This window comes from Equus quagga, chromosome 5 (assembly GCF_021613505.1).
Source record: "Equus quagga isolate Etosha38 chromosome 5, UCLA_HA_Equagga_1.0, whole genome shotgun sequence".
Taxonomy (NCBI): Eukaryota; Metazoa; Chordata; class Mammalia; order Perissodactyla; family Equidae; genus Equus; species Equus quagga.
The window spans coordinates 61,799,916-61,822,734 of record NC_060271.1 but is presented as its reverse complement, the minus strand read 5'-3'; the positions used below and the strand labels follow the sequence as shown (position 1 = coordinate 61,822,734).

General features: G+C 49.8%; 1 protein-coding gene across 1 annotated transcript; it reads left to right on the top strand.

Moving 5' to 3' along the window:
* Positions 1 to 96: 96 nt before the first annotated feature.
* LOC124239628 (myelin and lymphocyte protein-like) lies at positions 97 to 21,848 on the top strand. Its single transcript, XM_046661815.1, has 4 exons — positions 97 to 159; positions 17,085 to 17,252; positions 18,420 to 18,551; positions 21,747 to 21,848. The coding sequence occupies exons 1-4, from the start codon at positions 97 to 99 to the stop codon at positions 21,846 to 21,848; spliced, it is 465 nt and encodes a 154-aa protein (XP_046517771.1).
* Positions 21,849 to 22,819: the final 971 nt, after the last annotated feature.

The window sequence follows — 22,819 nt, the reverse complement described above, 5'->3', positions numbered from 1 at the left end:
GGGGGACCAGGTCACTGGGCTCCGAGAGCAAGTGAGCGGTCAGCGTGGAACCAGAATCTCGAGCCTCCTGTCCCGATGGCACGCCAGCATGCCGGCATGGCCCTGCCCAGCGGCGTCAGAGTCTTCATCAAATACCCAGCGCTTTTCTTCTGGGAGCTTGTGAGTGGCTGGCGCCCAAGCCTGGGAGGGAGTGGGATGGGCCTTGTGGCATGCCATCACGGGGGCTCCGCACAGACCTCTGACCAGATCCACAAGTTGCTGGTCCGGGGAGCGTCGGGATGGCAGGGCCAGGGTGAGGAATGTCTCTCCCTACCCCAGTGGTTTGGCCCCTTTTAGACCAACGACAAAGGGGGAAACAATCTCCAGGATTTAGGTGGAAAAACCACATTCGCAGGCAGCATGGGTCAGATGTTGGGAGCAGGCCAGGGTCCTTCCTTGTGTGCTGGTTCCATAGCTGTGCTCCTGACCCCATTAACCTGGGCGGAGAGGAAGCCCTTATGGGACAGGGACGTCCTTGTAGAGGTGGCCAGCTTTGTCCAGGGTTAGGATTTCATTTATAAAAATCAGCTTTAGAAGCCTGAGCATCACCAACCGAGGTTTGGGGACTGGGGTGGTGAGGGAGGAGCTGAATCTGGAGTATTCTCTTCTGGCCTTTGAAGGTTTCTGGTGAGAGAATATATTTGCGACACCTTTGATCTGGAAATAATAAAACAGGCCATCGTTTGATTCACAGTCATTTTGCCCTGTGTGTGGAGTAGGGGGAGGGGAGAGGCCGGCCCAATTGGTACCCTGCTTTGGCTGACCTTGAGCCATCCAGTGGCCTCCCTACCTGTGGCTGGTTCCTTCTTCGGCTGCAGCCACACAGGTCAGCTGTTAGCTGCTGGAAAACGCTTCCTACCCTGGGCTCCTGGTACAGTGCTCACTGTATCAGGAACTTCAGACCGCCCTCAGGCTAAACTCCCCAGGGGCCACAGGCCCTTACCTGGGAGGGGCTGCTGTGCATATTCTGTGGGTGCCCAGCGATGCAGTCACGGAGACTCCGTTCCTGCACCCCCAATGCGGAAGAGTTGGTTGGAAGTTTGTCTTCAAACCTGACTGTTTAAAAACAGGACCCCAGCTTCTTCTTGCCTGATTGGAGGTGGGAGGGTGTGACCAGGAAAGGGAGCAGGCTCTGTCATCCATGGAGGGTTTGGGGAAAGGGCTAAGGGGACCGAGGTCATCTGGTGGCCCCGTATCACTGCATTTGTGAGGGTTGAGTTGAGCTCACACCTGTGTGTATCCAGAGTGACATCAAGTCTTGGGGCCACCCAGGGTCAAGGAAGTGACATCTGGAAGAAACCCTGGACACCACTGTGCCCAGCCCCACCATTTATAGATAGAGACACCCAGGCCCAGAGTGGGGAGGGGCTTGTACCCACTGGAACATTCTTTCCCCAAGTGGCTCCTCAGGGTGCGTCTATTCAGCGCTTGGCCTGTCCTTGCCTGAGGCTGGACGTCTGAAGATGAGTGCACAGCGCCCAGGACCCGGGATGAGTGGTGGTGGTTCCGTCAGAGGCCACTGTGTTTACAAAGGCAGATTCATGACCAAAAGTGATGGTGGCTAACCGTGAGGCGTGATGGGCAGAGGGATTTTTAAGCAACAAAAGGTCCTCCTAGTGTCTCTTCCATTCCCCTAATGAGGGGCTTCCTCTGCCTTTGCAGCTGTTTGGGGAGCACTGTGACAAGAATCGTGAGAGGGTGTTAGCTGGGCTCCATGCAGAAGACTCTGGGGGACCTCCTTCTCTTGCCTTCACAAGAGCTGGCTCAGGTGGCAGCAGGAGATGGCAGGTGTGGGGGACCTGGCTTCACAGAAGGCACAGCCCAGTGCCCACTGCCTCCTCTTGGTGTCCCAGCCCAGAGGAAGGAGTGCCCCTGGGGGAGGGACAGCCCAGCCAGGCAGGGTGCTCTGTGGGGGAGGGAACAGGAGGATCACCAAAATCCCACCAAGCGAAAGGAGAGAGCAGGGGGTGGGAAATCTCAGAGCCCTGGGTTAGTGGAAACTTTCTCCTCCAGGGCAGTTTTGTGACTTGCAACAGTAGCGGCTTCTAGAAGAAATAATTCTCCCTTGTCCAGACCTTGTCCTGCCCTCTCAGCTGTCTTAGAAGTTGTTTTCTCACCTCTACCTCAGCCCCTGCTCCCCAGATGCCGACCCCGACCCCCACTTCCCGAGAGATGCTGGATGTCTCAGCTGTTACCTCCAATCTCTTTCTTCCTCTCTAGATTGGCGGTGGGGCCCAGGGAGCAGGGAGAACAGGAAAGAGGGCAGACACCTGTCCTTTACGTTTCCTCTGCACACTTTGTGCATATGAAGCTGGATGTGCTTGGGTGTGTGAAAGAGCAGAGAACTAAAGAGCCTGAGGAGACGCTGGCCACCCTGGGAGAGATTTCTAATTATGGACTGTTACAAGGCAACAACCAAAAGATAAATAAGCCAGTTAGAAAGTGGGGAAGGACTTGAAAGATATTTTGCTGGAGAAGATAGACAGATGTCCAACAAGCACAAGAAAAGATACTCGACATCACTAGTCATTAGGAAAATGAAATCAAAGCCACAGTGAGGTAGCAGCTCACATGAAATCAGGATGACTATTATCAAAAACTGGAAAATAGCAAGTGCAGGCAAGGATGTGGAGCAATTGGAGCCCTCATACATTGCTGGTAGGCATGTAAAATGGTTTGGTGGTTTCTCAAAACAGTTACCGTATGACCCAGCAATTCCACGCCTGGTTTGTAACCAGAAGAATTGAAAGCAGGGACCTGAATAGGCACATGGGCATGCGTGTTCATAGCAGCTCTATTCACAGTAACCAGCAGGTCCAAACAGCTGAAATGTCCGGTCAATGGATGAATGGACAAACTGTGACATATTCACACAGTGGAATATTATGCTGCCCTAGAAAGGGAGGAAGCACTGAGACATCCCACACAATTGGAAACACTGTGCTGAGTATAAGAAGCCAGACACGAGGGTCACAATTTGTATGATTCCATTCATATAAAATACACAGAATAGGCAAATCCATAGACAGAGCACAAACTGGTGGTTTGCCAGGGGCTGGGAGGAGGGGAATGGGGAGCAACTGCGTAATGGGTGCGGGGTTTCCTTTTTGGGGGAGAAAATGTTTGGGATTACATAGAGGTGGCGGCTGCACAGCATCGTGAATGTGTTAAATTCCATTGAACTGAGCAATTTAAAATGGTTAGCTTTATGTTATGTGAACTATTGTTTTAAATGGTTAGCTTTATGTTATGTGAACATTGTTTTAAAAGAACAATGATTAAAAAATATTTAAAATATTACAGAAAAAAATATTATATATAATACTTTAATAGGCATCCATGTAATTATTACTCAGCTTTGTCAAATCTTAATATTTTGCCCGATTTCCTTTTAGTATGAAGGAAATAAGCTTTTCAGGTGGCTTCTAAGTCCCTGGATATGCTGCTGTCTTACTCCCCTCCCTCCATCCTCAGGAGCCCCGGGCTGGATGTGGTGGTCCTGACGCCCAGGCAGGGTCAGCCCTTCCCTGCGCCCTGACTGCCTGTGAGCTCCACAGGGCACTGTTTGCTGTGTTTTCACACTTCATGGAAATAGTGTCGTCCTGTCATGTCCTTCTGCACCGAGCTTTCCATGCAACGGTGTTGAGGTTTATACACTCTTGACGTTTATACACAGTTGACGCTGTTTATCCATTCTTCTGTCGATGGGCATTTTGGTTATATCTAATCTGTGGCTTTTTGCTGCTGCAGACGGCATTGCCAAAGCACATTCTTGTATTTGCCTCTGTGGTTACATGTTGGGAATTTCTTGGGGGACACACAGAGGATTGGACTCGCTGGGTCATAGGGAACGCACGTCTTCATCTTCCCAGAGTTACCACATTGCTGTCCAAAAGGGTTATTCCAATTTACACAGCCCAGGAGCGGAGTCACTGGGAAGTGTATGAAGCTTAATTAGGCTCAGGACCCCTACTTGCTCAGGCCCCTTCCAAGATTCGGAGTCACTTTTTATTCTTTTATAAAGAAGGTCCCCAAATTGTATAAGCTTCAGGCTAACCCTGGACCTTCCCGACTCCCACCAGCAGCAGATGAAAGTCCCCGTTGTCCCTCATCCTGGCCACATCTGGCATCATCAGACTTTATGATTTTCTGCTAATCCAATGGGTGTAAAATGCTTGATTAGTTTTTAAATCTGTCATCCAGTGAGTTGATTACTCACAGTTCCCATTTCCATGCCTGAGCTCCCAATAGCCTGGGAGGGGCAGATGTGAAACCCTTGGCCTCCAGGACCAACAGGGTGGGGCTCCCCCCACCCCCAAGGCAGGGACACTGCCCACAGAGCAGGGAAGGGCGATGGCTCAGGGTGGGGCCTGGCAACCTTGCCCTGCCCAGCACCCCACCCCAGAGCTCCTGCCCTCTGAAAGCTCATGGTCCTCACGGGAAGTGGAAGGCAGCCCAGCCAGGGCTGTGACACTGCCTCTCTGAGCCCCCGGAGCCCACAGGCCATGCGGCTGTTGCAGGCAGTGGGGTCCCAGTGCACCCCACACAGACCCCGGTGGAACGCCCAGGGTCTCCCCTCCCCAACAGCTGCACCCAGGGCTCTGCTTCTGGCCTATTCCCCTGTCCCCACCCAAGGGGGACATTCCTTTTGCAACCACAGTCTCTGTTTCTTCCTCCTCCCCCTCCCTTCTAAGCCAGGGGCATCCTGACACTCAGTCCCCCATTCACAGCACAGGATGTTTACCTAGGACGCTGTTTGTCTCAGCTCTGGCCAGCCCCAAGAGGAAACCTCTCTCACAAAGCACCAAGAGGTATCCCCCTGTCCCACACTTTCAGAATTTGGGGAGGAAATGCCTGGAAAGGGGTTGTGAAGTCATTAACCTGGCTCCCTCCCCCCAGCCTGTGTGCAGTGCAGCCCCTGAAAGAATGGCTGGAATGGAGACAACTTTTCTGTGGACAGAGCCTGCTGGATGCCACCCTCTCTCCAGGGCAGACCCCCTCCTTGCATGCGCCCCTCAGGAGCTTGGGGACTCAGAGGGGTAGGGTCACCTGGTGGGAGGCAGTGCTTGTAGGGTGCACTTTTTGGGGTGGGGTGGGGTAGGATGGGGGAACCACCTAGAGTCGGTGTGCAGTTTCCATTCTTACAGTGAACTGGACGGAGTAGTTACTAACATGAGCCTATTTCTGTGACCCAAAGGGACTGGGGACTTCCTGTTAATTGAGAGTGACCTGGGACCTGCCCTAGATTTTCACCTGTCTGGGATTCTCAGACCCCAGAACCAGGATGGGGCAGTGGGGTGGCGGGCAGGGTGACAGAGCAGCTTTCTGGTGAGTGACCCACATTCCGGCTCCACAGAGAAGGCCCCATGAGGACTCCTAGGCTGAGAGATGCAGAAGCAGAAACCTGACTTTCCAGAGCTGGAAGGAAACTGAGGCTCTAAGAGGGGCGGCAGCTGCCCAGGTGCCCCGGTCTCCAGGGTGGGACTTCTTGCAGTGACAGCAGGTCACATCCAGCTTCCTGCATTCACTCCAACACCTGAGATGAACTGCTCATAGTAGGAGGGATCATGAACAGGGGACCCCACCCACCTGTGAACCCTGGGCAAGGCCTGTCCCCTGCTCTCCTCCCAGGGAGTGAAGGGACAGCTAAGAGCCACTGGGGAGCTCACACCCCCAGGCCTGCTTGTCACATACACACTCTGGAGGTTCTGAGTCAGTACATCCAAGGCAGACCCACGAATCTTCATTTGATAGTCACTGCCCAGCCCCCATGGATCCAGCGAGGTTTGGAGTGGGCATCGGTAGGCCAGCGCACCCCCTCGACGTAGTTATGGTGGCGAGGACAGTGGGGACAGTTCTCAGTGAGAAGCTGGGGCGGGAAGCCAGGGTCCTGAGGGTCTCCTGGGTTCAGGGCAGGCACCCTCGCTGTGCTGCCCCAGCCAAGGACACTCATACAGTCCCCAGGGAGTAGGGGCAGCCCTGCTGGCCAGTGCAGGACAGTGGGTGAGGCTGGCCTTCCCTGGCTGTGCCCACTGACCCCTGGCCCTGTGTCATCTTCCTGTGCTGTGGGCCCCTCTCTTGGCTGTTTAGAAGGGGTGAGGACACTGCCCGGGTTTTCTCCTTCCTCCTCTCTAAAGGGGGGAATTACAGGCAGTGGTCTCTCGGGGACTTTTACAGTGACTTTTACAGTTTTCCAGAACCAGAGGCCTGGTTTGATTAGCAGTCAGTGACTCTGAGCTGTTGTCTGGAAGCTGCTAAGTGTGATGGTGGACTCAGTTCTGTGATGGTCATGCATATGACATCACAACCAAGCTCCTTGGAGAAAGATTGCTTTTAACCTTTCCATAAGTCATTCTTGGGCTCAATGTAGATGGGGTAATGTCAGGGGTGTATGAGGCCTCCTCTCTGTCCCAGTGCATTCAGGAGAGAGTAGGAGGGTCCCAGATGCCATGTCATGGGAGAGCTCAGGCTCAGGTCTGGCCAGAATCAAAGGCTGACTATTGTGCCGAGGCGAATAATCCACAACCAATCTATAAATCAAAATTGGGGTGAGTTTATTATGAGCCAGATCTGGGGCCATCCTTGCTCAAGGAAGGAAGGGCACTAAAGTATTGGGGTGTGCAGAGTGGTTATATACCATCTTGGAACAAAGAGCATACATCACATATGACAGGCATGTCCCTTTTACAACAGTCACAAGATTGCCCAACTGGCACAGCGCAGCAATTCACACAGCAGGTGGCAGGTCTGTTGTCTTGAGCTGGGTGGTCACAGGGTGATCACAGCAATTAATCCCTAGTCTAAGGAGAGATGCTTATGCTTAAGGAAATGCCAGTGTGGGGGAAGTTACATCTTTATCTTAAGCATTTGTTCTTGTCTTTGAGACATAGTAAATGCTTAAAGCAGATATACAATACATGCTCAATGGCCACTTAAGGCTCTTTTGGAAAAACAAGTTTAGGCTGAATTAGTTTTACACCAAATTCCTGCCTCATATACTCCAATACGTCCTATTGTTTGCCACTTACTTATCATTTTCCCCTTTTGATCTATAATCTTTTGATAGAAAGCATTGGTGGTCAAAATATTGTCCCTTGGCACCAGGGTGGTTGCTGCCTGCCCTGGGTCCATCATGTCCCTCAGTGCTAGGCTTCTATTTCATTTATTTGCCCTGTTGTCCACATTGGGGGGAAATAGTCAGATATAGTGATCAAGCATAGAGGTGTACATATTAACAGAGGAAGCATTTCATATGTTATATAATTTTCAATTAATTTTAGATTGTTGCACAAACATTGTACTCATGTTCCAAATCAGTCACTTTCTTACATATGATAGTATTTTAAAATCTTAAATGGAACAATTATAAAACAGGTATACAGTTTAAGCATAAGAAAGGTTTAAATGAGGTGACATAAGTTTGGGAATACAGGCCTGGTCTGGAGTCTTGGGACAGCTGTCTACAACAGATGCATCTTTTTCTCATCCTGGTGTGGTCCTTTCCAACAGGGCTGCAAAGAGTCTTTTATTTGATGCCTCTTCTCATAAATAAGTTCCCCAGGTTATAGTCCATGATCTTAAAGGTCTGGGAGCTCTCTGTGAAAAGAATCAGCTACCAACCTTTCATTTCTTTTAAGCATCGTAATGAGACCCTGAGAACAATATAATATATCACCATTAAGCAAAGTCGGTTCATATAATTACTCATCTAATTGCGTAGGCTGTCCTATTAGTATTTCAAAAGAAGATAGCTAATGTTTACCAAAATCATGATCTAAGATTAGATCTAAGATTAAGGAGCACAAGTGGAAGAGCTTTTGGCTGTGAGAGAGTAAATGCTTCTGAAAGCTTTGCCAGTTGAGTGTCAATTGTGCCATTAGTTCTTTCCATCAATCCTGAGGATTGGGGATGGTAAATGCAGTGAAAATGCTGCATTATTGGGCAAATGTTACAAATAGATTTAATTATTTGTCTGGTGAAATGAGTTCCCTGGTCACTGTGTAACTCGGCAGGAATTACTCAAACAGGAATCATCCTTTTCAATAGTAATTTACCTAAAGCCATTGCCCTTCCGAAGAAAAAGCCTCAACTCAAAGTGAGAACATAATGATCATTACAAGATATATTTATATCCTTGAGATGGTGGCATTTGGACAAAGTCCAATTGCCATACTTCAAAGGGTCCCTTAGGAAGGAGAAAGTCACCTTGTGATTCATGAAACAGTTTCCCTCGATAATATTTCAGGCATATAGCACAACCAGGATAGCCTTTATGAACCACTGTGGGAGAAAGTTTCCAAAAGTATCATCTTCCCCCCTTTTGTTGCCACCTTTACTTCTGTTCTTCCATGGCAATTTCTTGAGCCTAAAGAAGGACATCTTTCACTGGGTTAGCAGAGCTGATGGAAAGGAGTGGGGGGCTAGCCCGGTAGCACAGTGGTTAAGTGCGCACATTCTGCTTCAGTGGCCTGGGGTTCGCCAGTTCGGATCCTGGGTGGGGACATGGCACTGCTTGTCAAGCCATGCTGTGGCAGGCATTCCACATATAAAGTAGAGGAAGATGGGCATGGATGTTAGCTCAGGGCCAGTCTTCCTCAGCAAAAAGAGGAGAATTGGCAGCAGATGTTAGCTCATGGCTAATCTTCCTCAAAAAAACAAAAAAAAAAAAAAGAAAGAAAGAAAGTAGTAGGTATTCTTGAGCTGGACAGGATCTCCAGCTTGGTAAAGTCCTTGATTATTGTTTAAGTGAGACCCATCTATAAACCAATTAAATAATAGGATGCAGTCATGGTCTTTTCCTTTTGTGATGTTGAAAGCAAGGTAGCAGGGTTAAAATAGTGAATAATATCTACCTACACAATATAGACTAAGGTTTATCATCATGTACTTGACAATGCTTCCCATGCAATCTAGCATACCAAACAAGCCTAATTAACATCCCTCCCTTTATAGGAAGAGAGAACAAATTTCTTTGAGAAGTCCCAGGGGCTCTCTGAAACCTCTCAAAGAAGAAAGCCAAAAGAAAGACTCCATTTAGGATATGAATTATGGGGAGTTTGTCAAAATATCAAAAGATTTTAGAATACTTGTTTAAAGATCAAGGGGTTGCTGATCTTGTGACTGTGAAACAAGGGCTGCTGTGAAATAATGCTTAGTTATCCATTTAACCAAAGTCACGACAGAAACAGTCAAGGGCAAACAGAGAGTTAAAACAATCAAAAACCTTAACAGAGAGACCTCAGTCTTTTTGAACATAAGGAATTATTTCAACAAAACCTAGATCTTCTTTCTTTTAAGTAAACTTACTCAAAAATAAAGAAAAACCTTTTATAACGTCTTTATCAAGAGCAGATTGAGAGTTTAAGAAAAATTTCCCATTTAAGACAGAAAGCCATATTCTAATGCTCGTACCAGCTTACTTTTTATACTAAAACTCATTTACTTCATTATATTCATTTCAGTCTTAGCCACCTTGACCATGTACAAAACTCCTCAGGGTTTTACTTCCATCAACCTTCTACAATTTTCTTTTTACATTCAGAACTTGTCACATGCCTTTTTTCCCCTCCTATTACTTTGGGACAAATTTACTTTTCTTAACAAAACAAACAAAAATATTTCCATTACTTATAACTTCTTTACTGAAAATATACCTCTTTCCTTAAATACAAAGATGTTTTCCTTTTTAATTTTTAGTAGCTTTAATCACATATATTAATTAGAATTTTTAATCCTTATAGACTTTAATTTTTTTACTGAAAACTAAGAAGTAAGTAATTTTAAACTGTCTTTTACATTAGAATTCTGTGGCTTGGCAAATTTATAAATATCTTTTACAATTTCTAAAAACATGTTACTTCATAGTACAATCTTTGAATAAAGTACAATACATGTTTACTCATAGACCTAAACACCTTTTAGTTTGTCTGTAATAAGGAGACAAGAGTAGATAAACTTATATTAAATAATTAATGTTCAATATTTTATCTTATTTAGAGATGACCTAGATATTCAATGAATTTGTATCAATTAAAATAACCTAGAAAAACTTCCAAGTTTCAAGTTACCAAAGAGACATCGGAAGCTATTTTAAGTCCATAGAGCATAATGCATAATTATTGTTAAAAGTTCACTCAACACTCATCTTTTCCACATCTATTTAGTTATTTGTTCTCAATAATTGTTTAGATTGCATACAAGACTTCATGAGACATTAGACAAAATTAGCCATCATTTTAAGTTATTATTTTTGTTAACCAGTTTCGTAATAGAGATAACATCAGCTTATTTGACCAGTAAATGTAGAATAAAGGCTTCATGTCTGCATCATAGCCAATGCTGATAACTCTAAGGACATTCCTATTTTAATCAAACCAACAAAGTTAAACAAGCTTTTATTTATTATTTATTATTTTATTTATTATTTCATATCATGTTAACTTGAAAGACATTTGGATTAGTTGCATCTAGAAAAAAATTTTGTAAGTGCTTACTTTAAATCAATTGAATAGAGCTCTTCAGAAATTATACCATCTGGAGGCAGATATCACACATTTCTAACATACATATAAAGACACACACATAAACAAGACACAATGAAGATTCTGCAGCCTCTGTTTTAAAAATTTTCCTTAGGTTTTTGGGTAAGGGTGTTTTCATGGCAGGTGACATCTGCAAAAACTTCTTTTCCCATATTCTTTCTTTCTCTCAGTCTTTGGAATCTGGGATGGGAATAGTCCCCCTTTTGTTAAGCAATTGCAAGTCTCAACATGAAGCCAATCGGAGCTTGGAGGAGAGGCTGTACATTTGGGAAATGGTTGGGCTTTTTTAGAAGCTTGATTTACCAATTTTCTTTTAGGTTTTTGTTTGGCTATAAAGTCTGAACAATTCCTAGGGACAGTGTGGTGGGTCAGAAGTGTGCTGCTTGTGAGTGTTACTCCCTAGAGAAAGGTCATAAACACTCTCTTACATGCCTTGGTTTCTCCCTCTGGCAGCCTAAAACCACCATGGGGGCTTGGAATGTGAGTGACCAACCCTTATAAGTGCTTCCCCAGACAAACCTTTAATTAACATGAATGATAGTGGAGTTCCCTATGGGACTGATACATGTCTTGAGGGATTTGATCTTCCAAAGTCATGCTAAGGTTCTCAGTCACCTGAGAACACCCTTCGGCTGGGAGGAGCAATGTCCCTTTCCTTTGGAGCTGAACATATTCAGTCTCTCATTTCTCTATCAAGCAATTTGTTCAGAATTTATAAATAAATTCTTTCCAGTTTAAAGCCAAATTAAAAGGTCAGCCTGCCCCACTCACTCCAAAGTTTTCCTAGGCTCCCCTGTGTAGGAAATTCCCCCTAGGTTTTTCATTCCCAGGTTCCTCTTACCTAGGGTATGTACCAGTACCCGCTTAAGACACTTAGTCTTAAGGTTTCAAACAGCTCTGGACCATCAACTTAAAATAAGGAGGTCTGGGTTTCAGGAGAACTCACCAGCGTCACCTGAAGAATGCAGTGATCCAGGGGGCTCAATGGGTCCCTGTTGGTACTGAATGCCGGTTCAGCATAGATTCCAGATGGTCTCTGCTGGGTTTCTCTGAAATCATGCTGACTACACCAAGAAATGTAGCCACATATAATTCTTAACCAATCTATAAATCAAAATTGGTGTGAGTTTATTATGAGCCAAATCTGAGGAAGGAAGGAAGGGCACCAAAGAAGTGGGGTGCACAGAGTGGTTATATCCCGTCTCAGAACAAAGAGCATACATCACATATGACAGGGATGTCCCTTTTACAACAGTCATGAGCTTGCCCAGCTGTCAGAATGATTCACGCAGCAGGTGGCAGATCTCCTGTATCTAGCTGGGTGGTCACAGGTGAGCACAGCAATCAGTTCCTAGCCTAGGGAGAGATGTTTATCCTTAAGGAAATGCCAACGAGGGGGAAGTTGCATCTTTATCTTAAACATTTGTTCTTATCTTTGGGACATAGCAAATGCTTAAAGCAAATATACAATGCATGCTCAACGGCCACGTCAGGCCCTTTTGGATAAACAAGATCGGGCCAAGTTAGTTTTACACCAAATGGTTTCCTCTTATACTCCAGTATATGCTATTGCTTGCCATTTGTTTCTCAATGGGCACCCACAGGCCCAGAGAGAGTGGGAGAGGGCACTGTGCAACTGGCCGAGGCCACTTCTGCAGCCTTAGGAATGGCTTGGCTTTGCTCTGGGCTCAGGCACATCCTCTGAGGGAAGGGCTGGGGTGGGGGACTGCTCCCCCCTGGGCCCTGCCTTGAGGTGGGAGGGGGCCAGCCAGTCTAGACAGTCTGCAGGCTGAATCCTAATGGACTCAGAGCTGAGCCCTGGCTCCCATCTGTGACACAAGCCCGTCTCGGCTCCCTCCTGGCCTCTCAAGTCTCAGTCCCTGGAAATAGTGTTTGAGAACAAAGGCCACAAAGGGCAGGCCCTATGAGATGGCCGAGCAGGTGTCCTCCTCAGGTGCTGATGGATGAGGACAGTGGGTGAAGATCCCCTGGTCCCTGGAGCACTGATGCCATGGAGAAGTGTGGCCGACTCCTCACAGGTTTCGGACTGTCCCGGGAGCAGGAGCAGCTCTCTGGGTTCTCTGCGTCCTGGGCCCTGACTTGCCCTCTGCATTCTGGTGGAAGGTTTGGTTCCTGGTTGGCTCCTGCTGGGCCCCAGCAGCATAATGACTTCCTAGGGGGATGGACTGGCCTTGATTCTCTGCTCCAGGCTCTCTAGCACTCCCAGCTCATTAATAGCTACTGTTCTGTCCATATTGGAGCAGAGCCACCCCTGTGGTGAGTCGCTTTGTGGCACCAAGGCCCTTGGGCCTGAGAACATATGCAGGAACCAGAAGAAAAGCCTTGTCACCTGCCTTGACACCTTGATCTGCACCGGCAGTGGAAAGAGGAAGGCCCAGGGCCACCCAGCCCCTCTCAGCTGACCTGAAATTGCACCCCAGAGTCCCTCTCCTGTTAGAAGGCTGTACGGCTGGAGGGGAGGGGGCAGGATGGGGAGAGGGAGGACCCTGAAACTCCTGGATCCACCTTTGAAGGAGGCCCTTAGAGGGCCCAGGGCACAGGCTTTGGGGGAGACACTCCAGGAAAAGAGCAAAGGAGGAAGGACAGGAGATGAAGGCCACATCCTGACCCTGGCAGTAGGGGTGGGGGTGGGGTGACAAAGGTCATGTTGATGGACCCGGGGATGAGGACCACAGGCCTGTGCCTGCTGAAGAGGGAGCGATGTCCTTCAGGGTTCAGATCTTTTGCTTGTTTTTGGTCTTAAACACACACCTTGGTGTTCTTTCCTCTGAAGGGACAGAGCCTGTTAGCCAGTGGAGGGTGGGGGAGGGGAGGCTGCCTCCCATCACCACCTCCTTTGGGTTCTCTGCTCCTCTAGACTCAGGGAGGAGGGAGCAGGACAAAGGCTACCGGGCAGTCTCCTCTCCCTCCGTGTTACTGTTCTCATGGACGTTTACAAAATGGCCCTACACACGGAAGGTTTCATGGTGAACTGCCAGTGTGTAGCCTTGGGTGACTGCCACACACAGGGCCATCCCGACCAGGCTCCACAACCAGCCTGTCAGAGCTGGCCCTCAGCAGCTGTGGGAGTGTGAGCGGCCACTGCACCTCAGTTTCTGCATCAATGAAATGGGCTGTAATAGCACCGGCCTCCAGGATTGCTGTGAGGATTAAGTGAGTGCAACGTACGCAAAGCTCTTCAAACCACGTGGTGCCTGCAGCTTCTGCTCAATAGCCATTAGGTGCAATTATCATTAATTTACTAATAAGTCAAACACCTGCTCCGATCAACTGGCCGATCCGCGCTCAAAGGGGGCACCTGCAGGATGGGCCGTGAGGCTGATCCCCGCCACCTTTGACCTTCCATGCCCTTCCCGGGCAGGGTGCACGACGCAGGGGGAGAGTGAGATTAGGGGGTGGGCGGGGCTGTGGAGGCACACATGACTTGTCCCTGGGGTCCCCAAGTACTGCAGAGACAGCCCCCTCTGTAGGGCTTTCCAGTGGCTCCTGTGCTCGGAGCTGCCCCTGGTCAGCCTGATGGGGGGGGCCAAAGGGAAGAGGGGGCCATGGCAGTCCTGTCCTGCCTTCTGCCTTGGGGGTGGGGACTTCCTGAGCCTCTCTCTGCACCGCTCTGCCAGGCCGGTGCCAGGCGCGGTGGGGGGAAAGCTCTGAATTCTGAGAGCCAAGCAAATTGCTGCATCTGCCCGAAGGCAAAGGGACCAGTTTCCCGTGGGCCTGGAGCAAACCTTTAAAACTGATTTGTCATCAGGGTCAACGCATCACCATCTGGGAGGGCGTTGGTTCAGGGAGGGGACATTCTCTGGCACAAAATTGTGCCCCACCTCCCCAGCCTCCATCCTGCCCTGTGGCTGCTTGGTGATAAGCCAGGGACGGTTGGACTGAGGGCCCTGGCAGGAAGGAACCACCCAGCTTTTACATCTTACGACTCTTTCCAGAACCAGCCCCACAGTCCTCACTGGTCTCCATTTGTGATGCTCCTTTGGTGCAGGTGGCATGGTGGGGCTAAGTCCTCTGTCCCTCAGGCCCAGCTCACCGAATGCCTCCACTCAGAAGCCCACCTACAGGCACCGATTTCCTGTCCTGCAGACCCTTGCTTATGGTTGGTCTCCCACCAGGACCCTGAGTCTGCCTGTGTCCCGGCCCAGACCGTGGCCTCTGAGACATTTGTTCTCAGCATGCACTGGTGGGAAAGGGGCTAGCATTTTGTCTCTCACCTGGACAATGTTTATGAATCACAAGAGAATCCTTGACCCCAAGGGCAGACAGAGGGTGAAACTGACAGTCACCACCACTCCCCAGGGAGACCCCTGGGACCCTCAGAGAAGCGCCGGGCCGTTGATGGGGGTTTCTTCTCACTGTTGGCAGGTGCACACCTGTTTTGTTAGCTGACCACATCGCTCACCTATTTGGTGACTCCCATCAATACCTTTTGTTTTCCTTGCACAGAAGCCTCTCCCGTCTGGTCTACATGTCCACGGATTTTTGTCTCTTAGGGGTGGCTTACGGACTTTTTCACAGATCCTTCTTGTTTCTGTTTATCTTGCTGGGTAAAGCCAGACGTTTGTGTGGGAAGTGCTCTGTGGTTCATGTCTTGACTTGTTATTGGAAGAGGGTCTGCTTGTGGAGACCCTGACACAGTAAGATGGAGCCCCCGAGAAAATTCCAGAGAATATGAGCAATTCCTCTGCACTGACCTCAGGTGTCCACGTCCTGCAGCAAGAACACTGGACGGTTGTGCACACAGAGCTCCTCCAGCCCCGCACGAGCAGGGGGATGCCACACTGATCTCAAGAACGTGCAGGAGGATCCCTTTCCCTTTGTGACCGAGGCTCACTGTTTGCAGGAAGACTTGCTCATATTTTTACGTCCTTTGTGTCCTTCTGTGGAGGCACACACATTTTCCTCCACTTTTGGTTTCTGGGAGATCACAGGTTTGTCTCTTTGCTGATTTTGAAGTTATCTTTAAATCCTGGGTCGCACCTGGATGAGGAAGGAGTCCCTGTGCACGGTGAGATCCTAGCCCTCCTGAGATGTCACGTGGTTACAGGGGAGGCTTTGCCTCATCACATGACAGTTGTGACAGCGAGCACTTCGAGTGCCCCCCACATGCCAGGCACTCGGGCCAAACCCCATGAGATGGTCCTGCTGTTATCACTGTTTTTCAGAGAGGGAACAGAGAGGTTAAGTAACTCGCCCAGGGACAACAGGCCACCCAGCTAGTAAGTGACAGAGCTGATTCAAACTTGGTAACTCTGGTTCTAAAGTCTACACCCTTCACCACCCTCGCCTGCCTCCTGTGGATTAATTCAGAGAGAAAAAGAGAGAACCGTCTCTGAGATTACACGAGAGCTCCCCCCATGACTATCTCCTGAGGAAATTTTTTTCACAAAAATCATTTGATCCGGTAGACCACGGATGTAAACTCTTAAGTCTGGAAATTTTTGGTCTACTTTTGTACATTATCCTTGGGTCTTGGGGTTTTTTTGCCTTTTCCATTTTTTTCTTCTTCTTCTCCCCAAAGGCTCCCAGTACATACTTGTATATTCTGGGTGGTGATGGTGGATGAGACTGAGCTGATGTCAATGGGATGAAGATGGACAAGTAGAAGGGAAGAGAAGTACAGAGAGTACCAGCTTGGGGTGAGCTTGTCCACAGGGGGAGCGGGACTGTGGCACTGAGGGGTGTTGTGACCGTCATGTCTGTCCTTATGCTCCTCTTTGATTGGGGCTCACTGATCCTGTGAAGATAACTGGGGTGTATTCTGAATAATGACCAGGGAGTGTTTCTGTCATGCCCATCCTCAGCCCCCCAAGGAGCCCGGCTGCCCTGAGCCCTCTCTCCAGCCCCAACGCCAGCACTCAGAGCACTTCCTGGACTTGGGGACTTAAGGGGTCAATTATTTTAAAAACTGGTAATGACACAATGTGGCTAATTTATTTTGGCAATAAAGACCAAAAGAATCTTCTGGACACTACCATTTCATAAAAGAAAGGATATTTTTAAATCAAACACACTAGGAAGGATATAATCCCTTCTAATAATAGTACTGGCTGGTAGAAGTCCTTTCTCGGGATGATGACTTATTTAACTTCCATGTTCCTCAGTTTCCCCATCTGACAAATGGTCAGTACCTTGCTCATTGGGGTTGTAAGAGCACTAACTGAGTTAATATTTGTAAAGTGCTTAGGACAGTGGCTGGCATATAAATGTGATACAAGTACTCATTAAATAACAAAAAATAAATTGTATTTAAAAAGTGAATAAAGGCAAGGAAGCACAGGATTGGGCAAGACTGAGATTGGAGAGTCAGCCTAGAGCCTTGGGGCTGAAAGAGTCATTGTTGGTGAGGAAATGCCCCCCGCTGTTCTCTGCCTCCTTCCTGTTTTTCTGCCCCTCGTGCCCCAGTGTGACCTCTGGGTCTGGCCCTTCCTGGGCATGGGCTCTCCTGGCCCGATGCTCACCCTGCCCTCCTTCCCTCTGCAGGTCTTAGGGGGCCTCGTGTGGATCCTGATCGCCTCGTCCCTGGTGCCCCTCCCCCTGACCCAGGGCTGGGTGATGTTCGTGTCTGCGTTCTGCTTCGTGGGCACCACTGCTCTGCTCTTCTGGTACATGTGTGGTAGTGACTATGAGGAGACTTCCTGGGTTATCCTGGTGAGTCCCAGACCTGGATGTTTGAGGAGGGTTGGTAAGGACCATCTCCCCTGGGAGGCTGGCTTTTCCAGTGCTGGCTGAGGCTGCCCTGTAGACGTCTCCCACCCATGTTCCAAGGCTGAGCTGGCCCGGCCTTCAGCTCCGAGCTGTGCACAGCAGCCCAGGGCTCCCTGCAGCCAGGAGGCCAGGAGAAGGGGACGGCAGAGGTTGACTGTCACCGTCTGCTCTGCTTCCTCCTGCGTGACTGCCTTTTTCCTGTGTAACCAGCAGCCCAACCCCCCTCCCATCCTGCCTGCACCTGCCAGGGGCCTGTTGGCACCTCCCATCATCCAGGAGGGCTGATTTCCATCTCCTGGGAGCAGGGTCCTGGGGGCTGGCCTTGGCTGCCCAGTGTGAGGCCATGCATACTGCCCAGCTCCATGTCACAGCTTCTAAAGCTGGGTCACCAGAGAGGAGCTGATGGGGGAGAAGGATAACCTGTGGTCTCTGTTCTGCAAAAATTCTGGCTTAAGGCCTCTCAAGAGGGTAAAATTTACTCATGGACCCCTGCCCCTTATGTCCCCTGGAGTGGGTGGGGTCATTTGGCCTGGGCTGTCACTCAAAAGGTCTCCTTCTGTCACTTGAGAAATCACCTCCCAATTACAGCCGCTCAAACCCCGGTCTAGGACTTTTTTCCTTGTAAACATATGTGGAGTCCCCTGCCTTTCCCACAAAAAAACCCAAATGACAAGAAAACAACAATGGAAATGGTCTGGGCCTCTCTCCCCTGCACTGGTCACCGAGGCCACATCCAGACCAGGACTGTGACCATGGATGACACTTCTCAGGTCCAGAACCAATTCCTACCTATTAACTCCACAGCTGCCCCCTCACTTGATCCCCCCTCAGGGGAGAGCAGCGTCCCTTCTCCACTGAATCCCTTCCTCTGCCCCCAAACCAGCGAGATGAAACTCAGCTGAGCAAACAACCTCCATGTGAAGGGTGTGGGGGTGTGGTGATGGTGGATGGGGTGGGGAGAGTCAAAGGAAGCAGTGGAAGACGACCAAGGATCCTGAGCCATGCCCTGTGGGGACAGGTGGGATGGACCAGCCCTGCTGAGAGCAGAGCTGCGCCAAGTCTCCATGTCTGGGCTCCTCATCTCTCCAACCGCCCTTTCTGACCCTGCAGGACATAGTCTACCACTGTTTCGCCTCCATGTTTTACCTCAGCGCCTCCATCCTGGAAGCTTTGGCCACCAACAACATGCAAGAGGGCTCCTACTTCACGTACCAACATTATCTTGAAAACATCTTTGCTACGGTGGGTCCCCCAGTCAGCCTACCCGTGTGCACAGCTCCCACTGCCCGCTGACAGAGGGTCTGAGTGGAAGGCTGCCCTGCGCTGCCCAGGCCTAGGCTGGCCCAGGGTCTGGTCCCGGGTGGGCTTTGTGGAGGGCGGGTGTGTGAGGACGTGACCGCTGATGCCCGGCACCATCCGAGCTCTCTGTGAACCATCGTATTGAGCCCTCACAGCAGCCCTGGGGTGTGGGCGCTGTGTCATCCCCATTTCACAGATGGAGAACCAGGGCACCACGAGCAGGATAACGTGCTCCAAGGTCCCCGGGAATGGGTGGGGCTGGTGTCAGGCCAGGTGCCCTGTCAGCACCCTCAGTACCAGCTTGGAGCAGTGAGTCTGGCTCCTGGGTGTCCTGGCCCCCTGAGTGGTCTTCCATGGATGCACAGTCAGGGGCGGGAGACTGAGGCCTGGGGTGAAAATCGAGTGGCCGGGGTCTCCCCAGGCCCTGGCTCTGGGGTGGGCTGTGGGGAGGCCCTTCTGGGCCCAGCGAGTCCAGACCCCCAGCTGTGGGTGTTTGCTGTGTGATCAGGCCTCGGCTCCTCATGACGGTGTCTCCTGCCCCACAGCTCTGAGCACCTGTGGGAGGAGGAGTAGGGGCTGGAGGTCACGTCTTCACCAGCTCCCCGTGCACATCCCCTGTGCTCCCTGAGCCTCGGCCTGCTCCTCTGTGAAATGGGACGGCGATTCCTGTCCCTTCCCCTTGAGGACTGTGGATATTGAACAGCTTCCTGCCGAGGCCTCACAGGAGCCCTGGGGGAACAGGGCTTGAGCCTCGTTCACCCCGTCAGCAGAACAAACGCGGGGGCCGACTGTGTGTGACTGGGGGGCATAGTGTGTGCAGGTCTCTGAGCTCTAAAAGGAACGTTCTCCACTGCAGGCCAGACCCACTGGTGGGGGAGGTTATGTGAGGTCATGACCTGGATTTCCTTTTTATGGAATGGGTTGGAATGACAGGAGTAAGAGCATGTATTGTTTCGTAAAACTTTTCTCCAGAGCTGTGCATGGTGGGCTTGCACATGTGTGCTGACTCACCATATCAGATGTATTTCTAGCCAAGGGTATTGTTTAAAAAATAAGAAAAAGTTTCAGAAATAGCACTCGTCAGATTTCTAGAGGTCAACTTATGAATTATGGAAATCCTGAGGTGAAACGTAATGACAGATCACAAGATAGCAGCTCCAGCAGCCAAAGCTGTGCCATCTCCCCATTGTGGAGAGGACAGAGCAGAGGCTGAGAGAAATCCCACAGGGATAGGAGTTATTTGATTCCTTGAGGAAGGTTCCTCAAAGCCTGTCTGCTGGTCCCTGTGGGCCCATCCCCTGCCCCAGGGAAGCCACATGCTCCTCTTAAGCTCCCAGCATGCTCCCCAGATCCATCAACATGGCCACCTCATGCTCCCTGCACCCCTCAAATGTCCCACAGTGTGGTATCGCCTCCCATATTGGCTCATCTCCCAAGATGGCTGGTTTCTAAACAGTAGCACAGCCAGGCAGCCCCTAGGATGCTCTTCCTTCTCTTGGGAGGCTGGTCATACACCTCCTCCATCCTTCAAATGACTCTGTTTCATCTCCCCTCATCTAGAGAGCCTTATACCTCGCCCCTTTCCAACCCCAGAAGCCTTCTCTCTGAACAGACATCAGCAAGGCCTTTGCCAACAACTTCCATAAAGTTATTGCAGACAACAGTAATGACATGTAGATGGAACATGGCTAGTGGGTCAGCACTTGGCGGAACAACCCAGATGGGGTGGATTAATGCCCTTCCCACTGGACAGACCTCTAGCTGAGAACCACTGGGCTCTACCGTGTTCCAACTTCTCTTTATGTTTTATGAAAATGCAACATAGATCCAGAGAAGTGAGCAGGATGCAAGTGCACAGCTTGATAAATTTCCATCAAGTGAACCCCTCTGTGTAACAAGCATCCAGATTAAGAAATAGAGCATCATAAACTGCTCCCAGAGACCCCCTTCCTGTCCTGCCGCCATCACTGTGCACCCACACCAAGGATGACCATGGGCCTGATTCCTAGCTCCCCAGCTCGATTTTGCCTGCTTTTGAACTTCATGTGAATGGAATTGCACAGTGTGTGTCTTTTCTCTCTGGCTTCTTTCTCTCTGCCTTAGGTTTGTGAGGCTCGTCTCACTGTTGGGTGGAGATGCAGACTGTTTCTTCTCGTTGTTGCAGAGTATTCCATTCATGACTATCCCAGCGTCTCTTTATCCAGTCCGCAGTTGATTGTGTCCCCCTTTCTGTTAGCTGGGTTGGAGAAACGTGAGCACACCCAGGCAGAGTCAGGAGTGCCAGAACCAGGAATCACGATGTTCTCAGCAGGCAGGGGCGCTGGGCTGAAACCATCAAGGGGGATACGAGCCCGGTTCAATGTGAAGTCCCACCTTTCTGTTCAGAATATCAGCTGTGTCCGTGCACAGGGGAAGGAGTCCTGGTCACTCAGGGTTCAACCCCAGGGACTTGACTGTCCACAGGTGACCCTGTGCTACCTTTCCAAGGACTTTGTTCCCAGCGTCAAAACAGCCGCCTGCATCTTCCCAGCGGCTTTCTCAGGAGCCCCTCCTTTGCAGCATCTCACAATCCCACCTCCCTATCCCTATCCCTCAGTCCTGTGAGCCTGGCTCCTCGCCCGTGTCTGTGAGATTATGATCCTAGAATAACATTCTGATGGGTCTGAGGACATCCAGGCAGCATCGAGACCTTACCCAGAGGCAGCAAACCCTGTGCTCATGTTCTCCAACTGAGGCCGCTGGGCTCACAGCTGGTGGACCCGGCTCTTCCTGGTGGGGAGGAAGCAAGTTTCCCATGAAGAGCAGTTGATACTCGCCTGTATCATTTGAGGGGCCTCTGAGGACCCCTGTTTGCAGTTGGTGGCACCAGCATGATGATGTGATATGGAGACAGTGAATCTTGCACACCACATCCAGGGGGTCATCAGGTCACCTGGAGCTCTGTGCCGAAAGCATTCAGGACCACGTCTGGGCTCAGTGAGAAAGAATGTCTGCCTGAGTGATGGGAAACAGTGACAGTCCACACACTTTGGGTCTGTTGTCCCCAAGCTCAACGTGAGTGTCCACCCAAGTGTGGACAGCCCGTGCCTAGTCATCTCCCCATGCGTGCCCATTAATGGTCATTTATCTTCATTTCAGGTTTTTTCGTGCCTAGCCACTCTGGTATACATGCAACATGTGTGTGCTTCTTGCGGCATATTAGACTATAGTTTAGGTGAAGATTCAGATAGTGATAACTGATCGGCCCACCTTGCAACAAAGCTTTTCAGCATGCAGAAATGCTCTTGAAGGTGGAAAAAAGAAACCAAAAGAAGAGCAATGCTGTGTGTCTTGTGGGTGTTATGCTGACTCGCCCCTGTCCTTCCTGTCAGGGTTGGGACCTGCTGCGTTTAACCTCCAACTCCTGAGCCGTCTTTCTTTCAGGGTCATCTCCTATTTGTGGAAGGGGGCGGTGGGGTGGAGTGTGGGGACTGTGATCTGAGAGAGCACGAAACAAAGATCCCTGCTGAGCCCTGGACCGGAGCTTGAGAACTCTCTACTGGAATTTTCCACAGGCTCTTTTGAACCCCCATCTGGTGGCGTGTTTCTAAGTCTTCATGGAGATTCTACCTGTCATGAGGATAATACTGGTCCAACAAGTACTTACATACATCCATGGTGGAAGATGATAAACCTTTGAAATACTTTACAAAGTGCCTTTATGTTCAACACTTTTGTTGGGTGTTTTGTGCATTTTGTTTCGATTCCCCAGTATCAGGACCATCTTTCCAGCTTTCTTTCTGAGGAATCCTTGGCTTAGAATGACTGTATAGATGTGGCATCAATGGCAGTTCAGATGACAGCTGTGTGTGCTCGGCCACTGCACTCAGGGAGGCCCGCACTTGGTCTCCCACCCTCCCCAGCTACCAGGGGCCTCAGATGCCTTCACCCTCTGGACACTCACCAAGTACCAGCCTGGGGTCCCTTCTTTTCCCTACAAGACAAAGAGGTCTGTGCTCAATTAGACAGTCCTCAAGCCACAAGAAAACAAGGTATAGAAGTTTCCTCTCACTCTGTGAAGCTGGTCAGAGATGTTGTGGACAGTGGGCTGTGTGTTCTGTTCCAGTTAGTGATGTGGATAATAAACTGCTTTTAGAATTTCCTTGGGCCACTCCATAGGGGAGAAAGGGGACCAGACTGCAGAGTGACAGGAAGTGAAGTGACAAGTGCTG

What these genes read in the sequence shown, in the direction of transcription:
- LOC124239628 (XM_046661815.1), top strand. Translation starts at nt 97, where the DNA reads ATGGCCCTGCCCAGCGGCGTCAGAGTCTTCATCAAATACCCAGCGCTT. An exon ending in CGCTTTTCTTCTGGGAGCTT is followed by an intron (nt 160 to 17,084) that starts GTGAGTGGCTGG and finishes TTCCCTCTGCAG; the next exon opens with GTCTTAGGGGGCCTCGTGTG. An exon ending in AGACTTCCTGGGTTATCCTG is followed by an intron (nt 17,253 to 18,419) that starts GTGAGTCCCAGA and finishes CTGACCCTGCAG; the next exon opens with GACATAGTCTACCACTGTTT.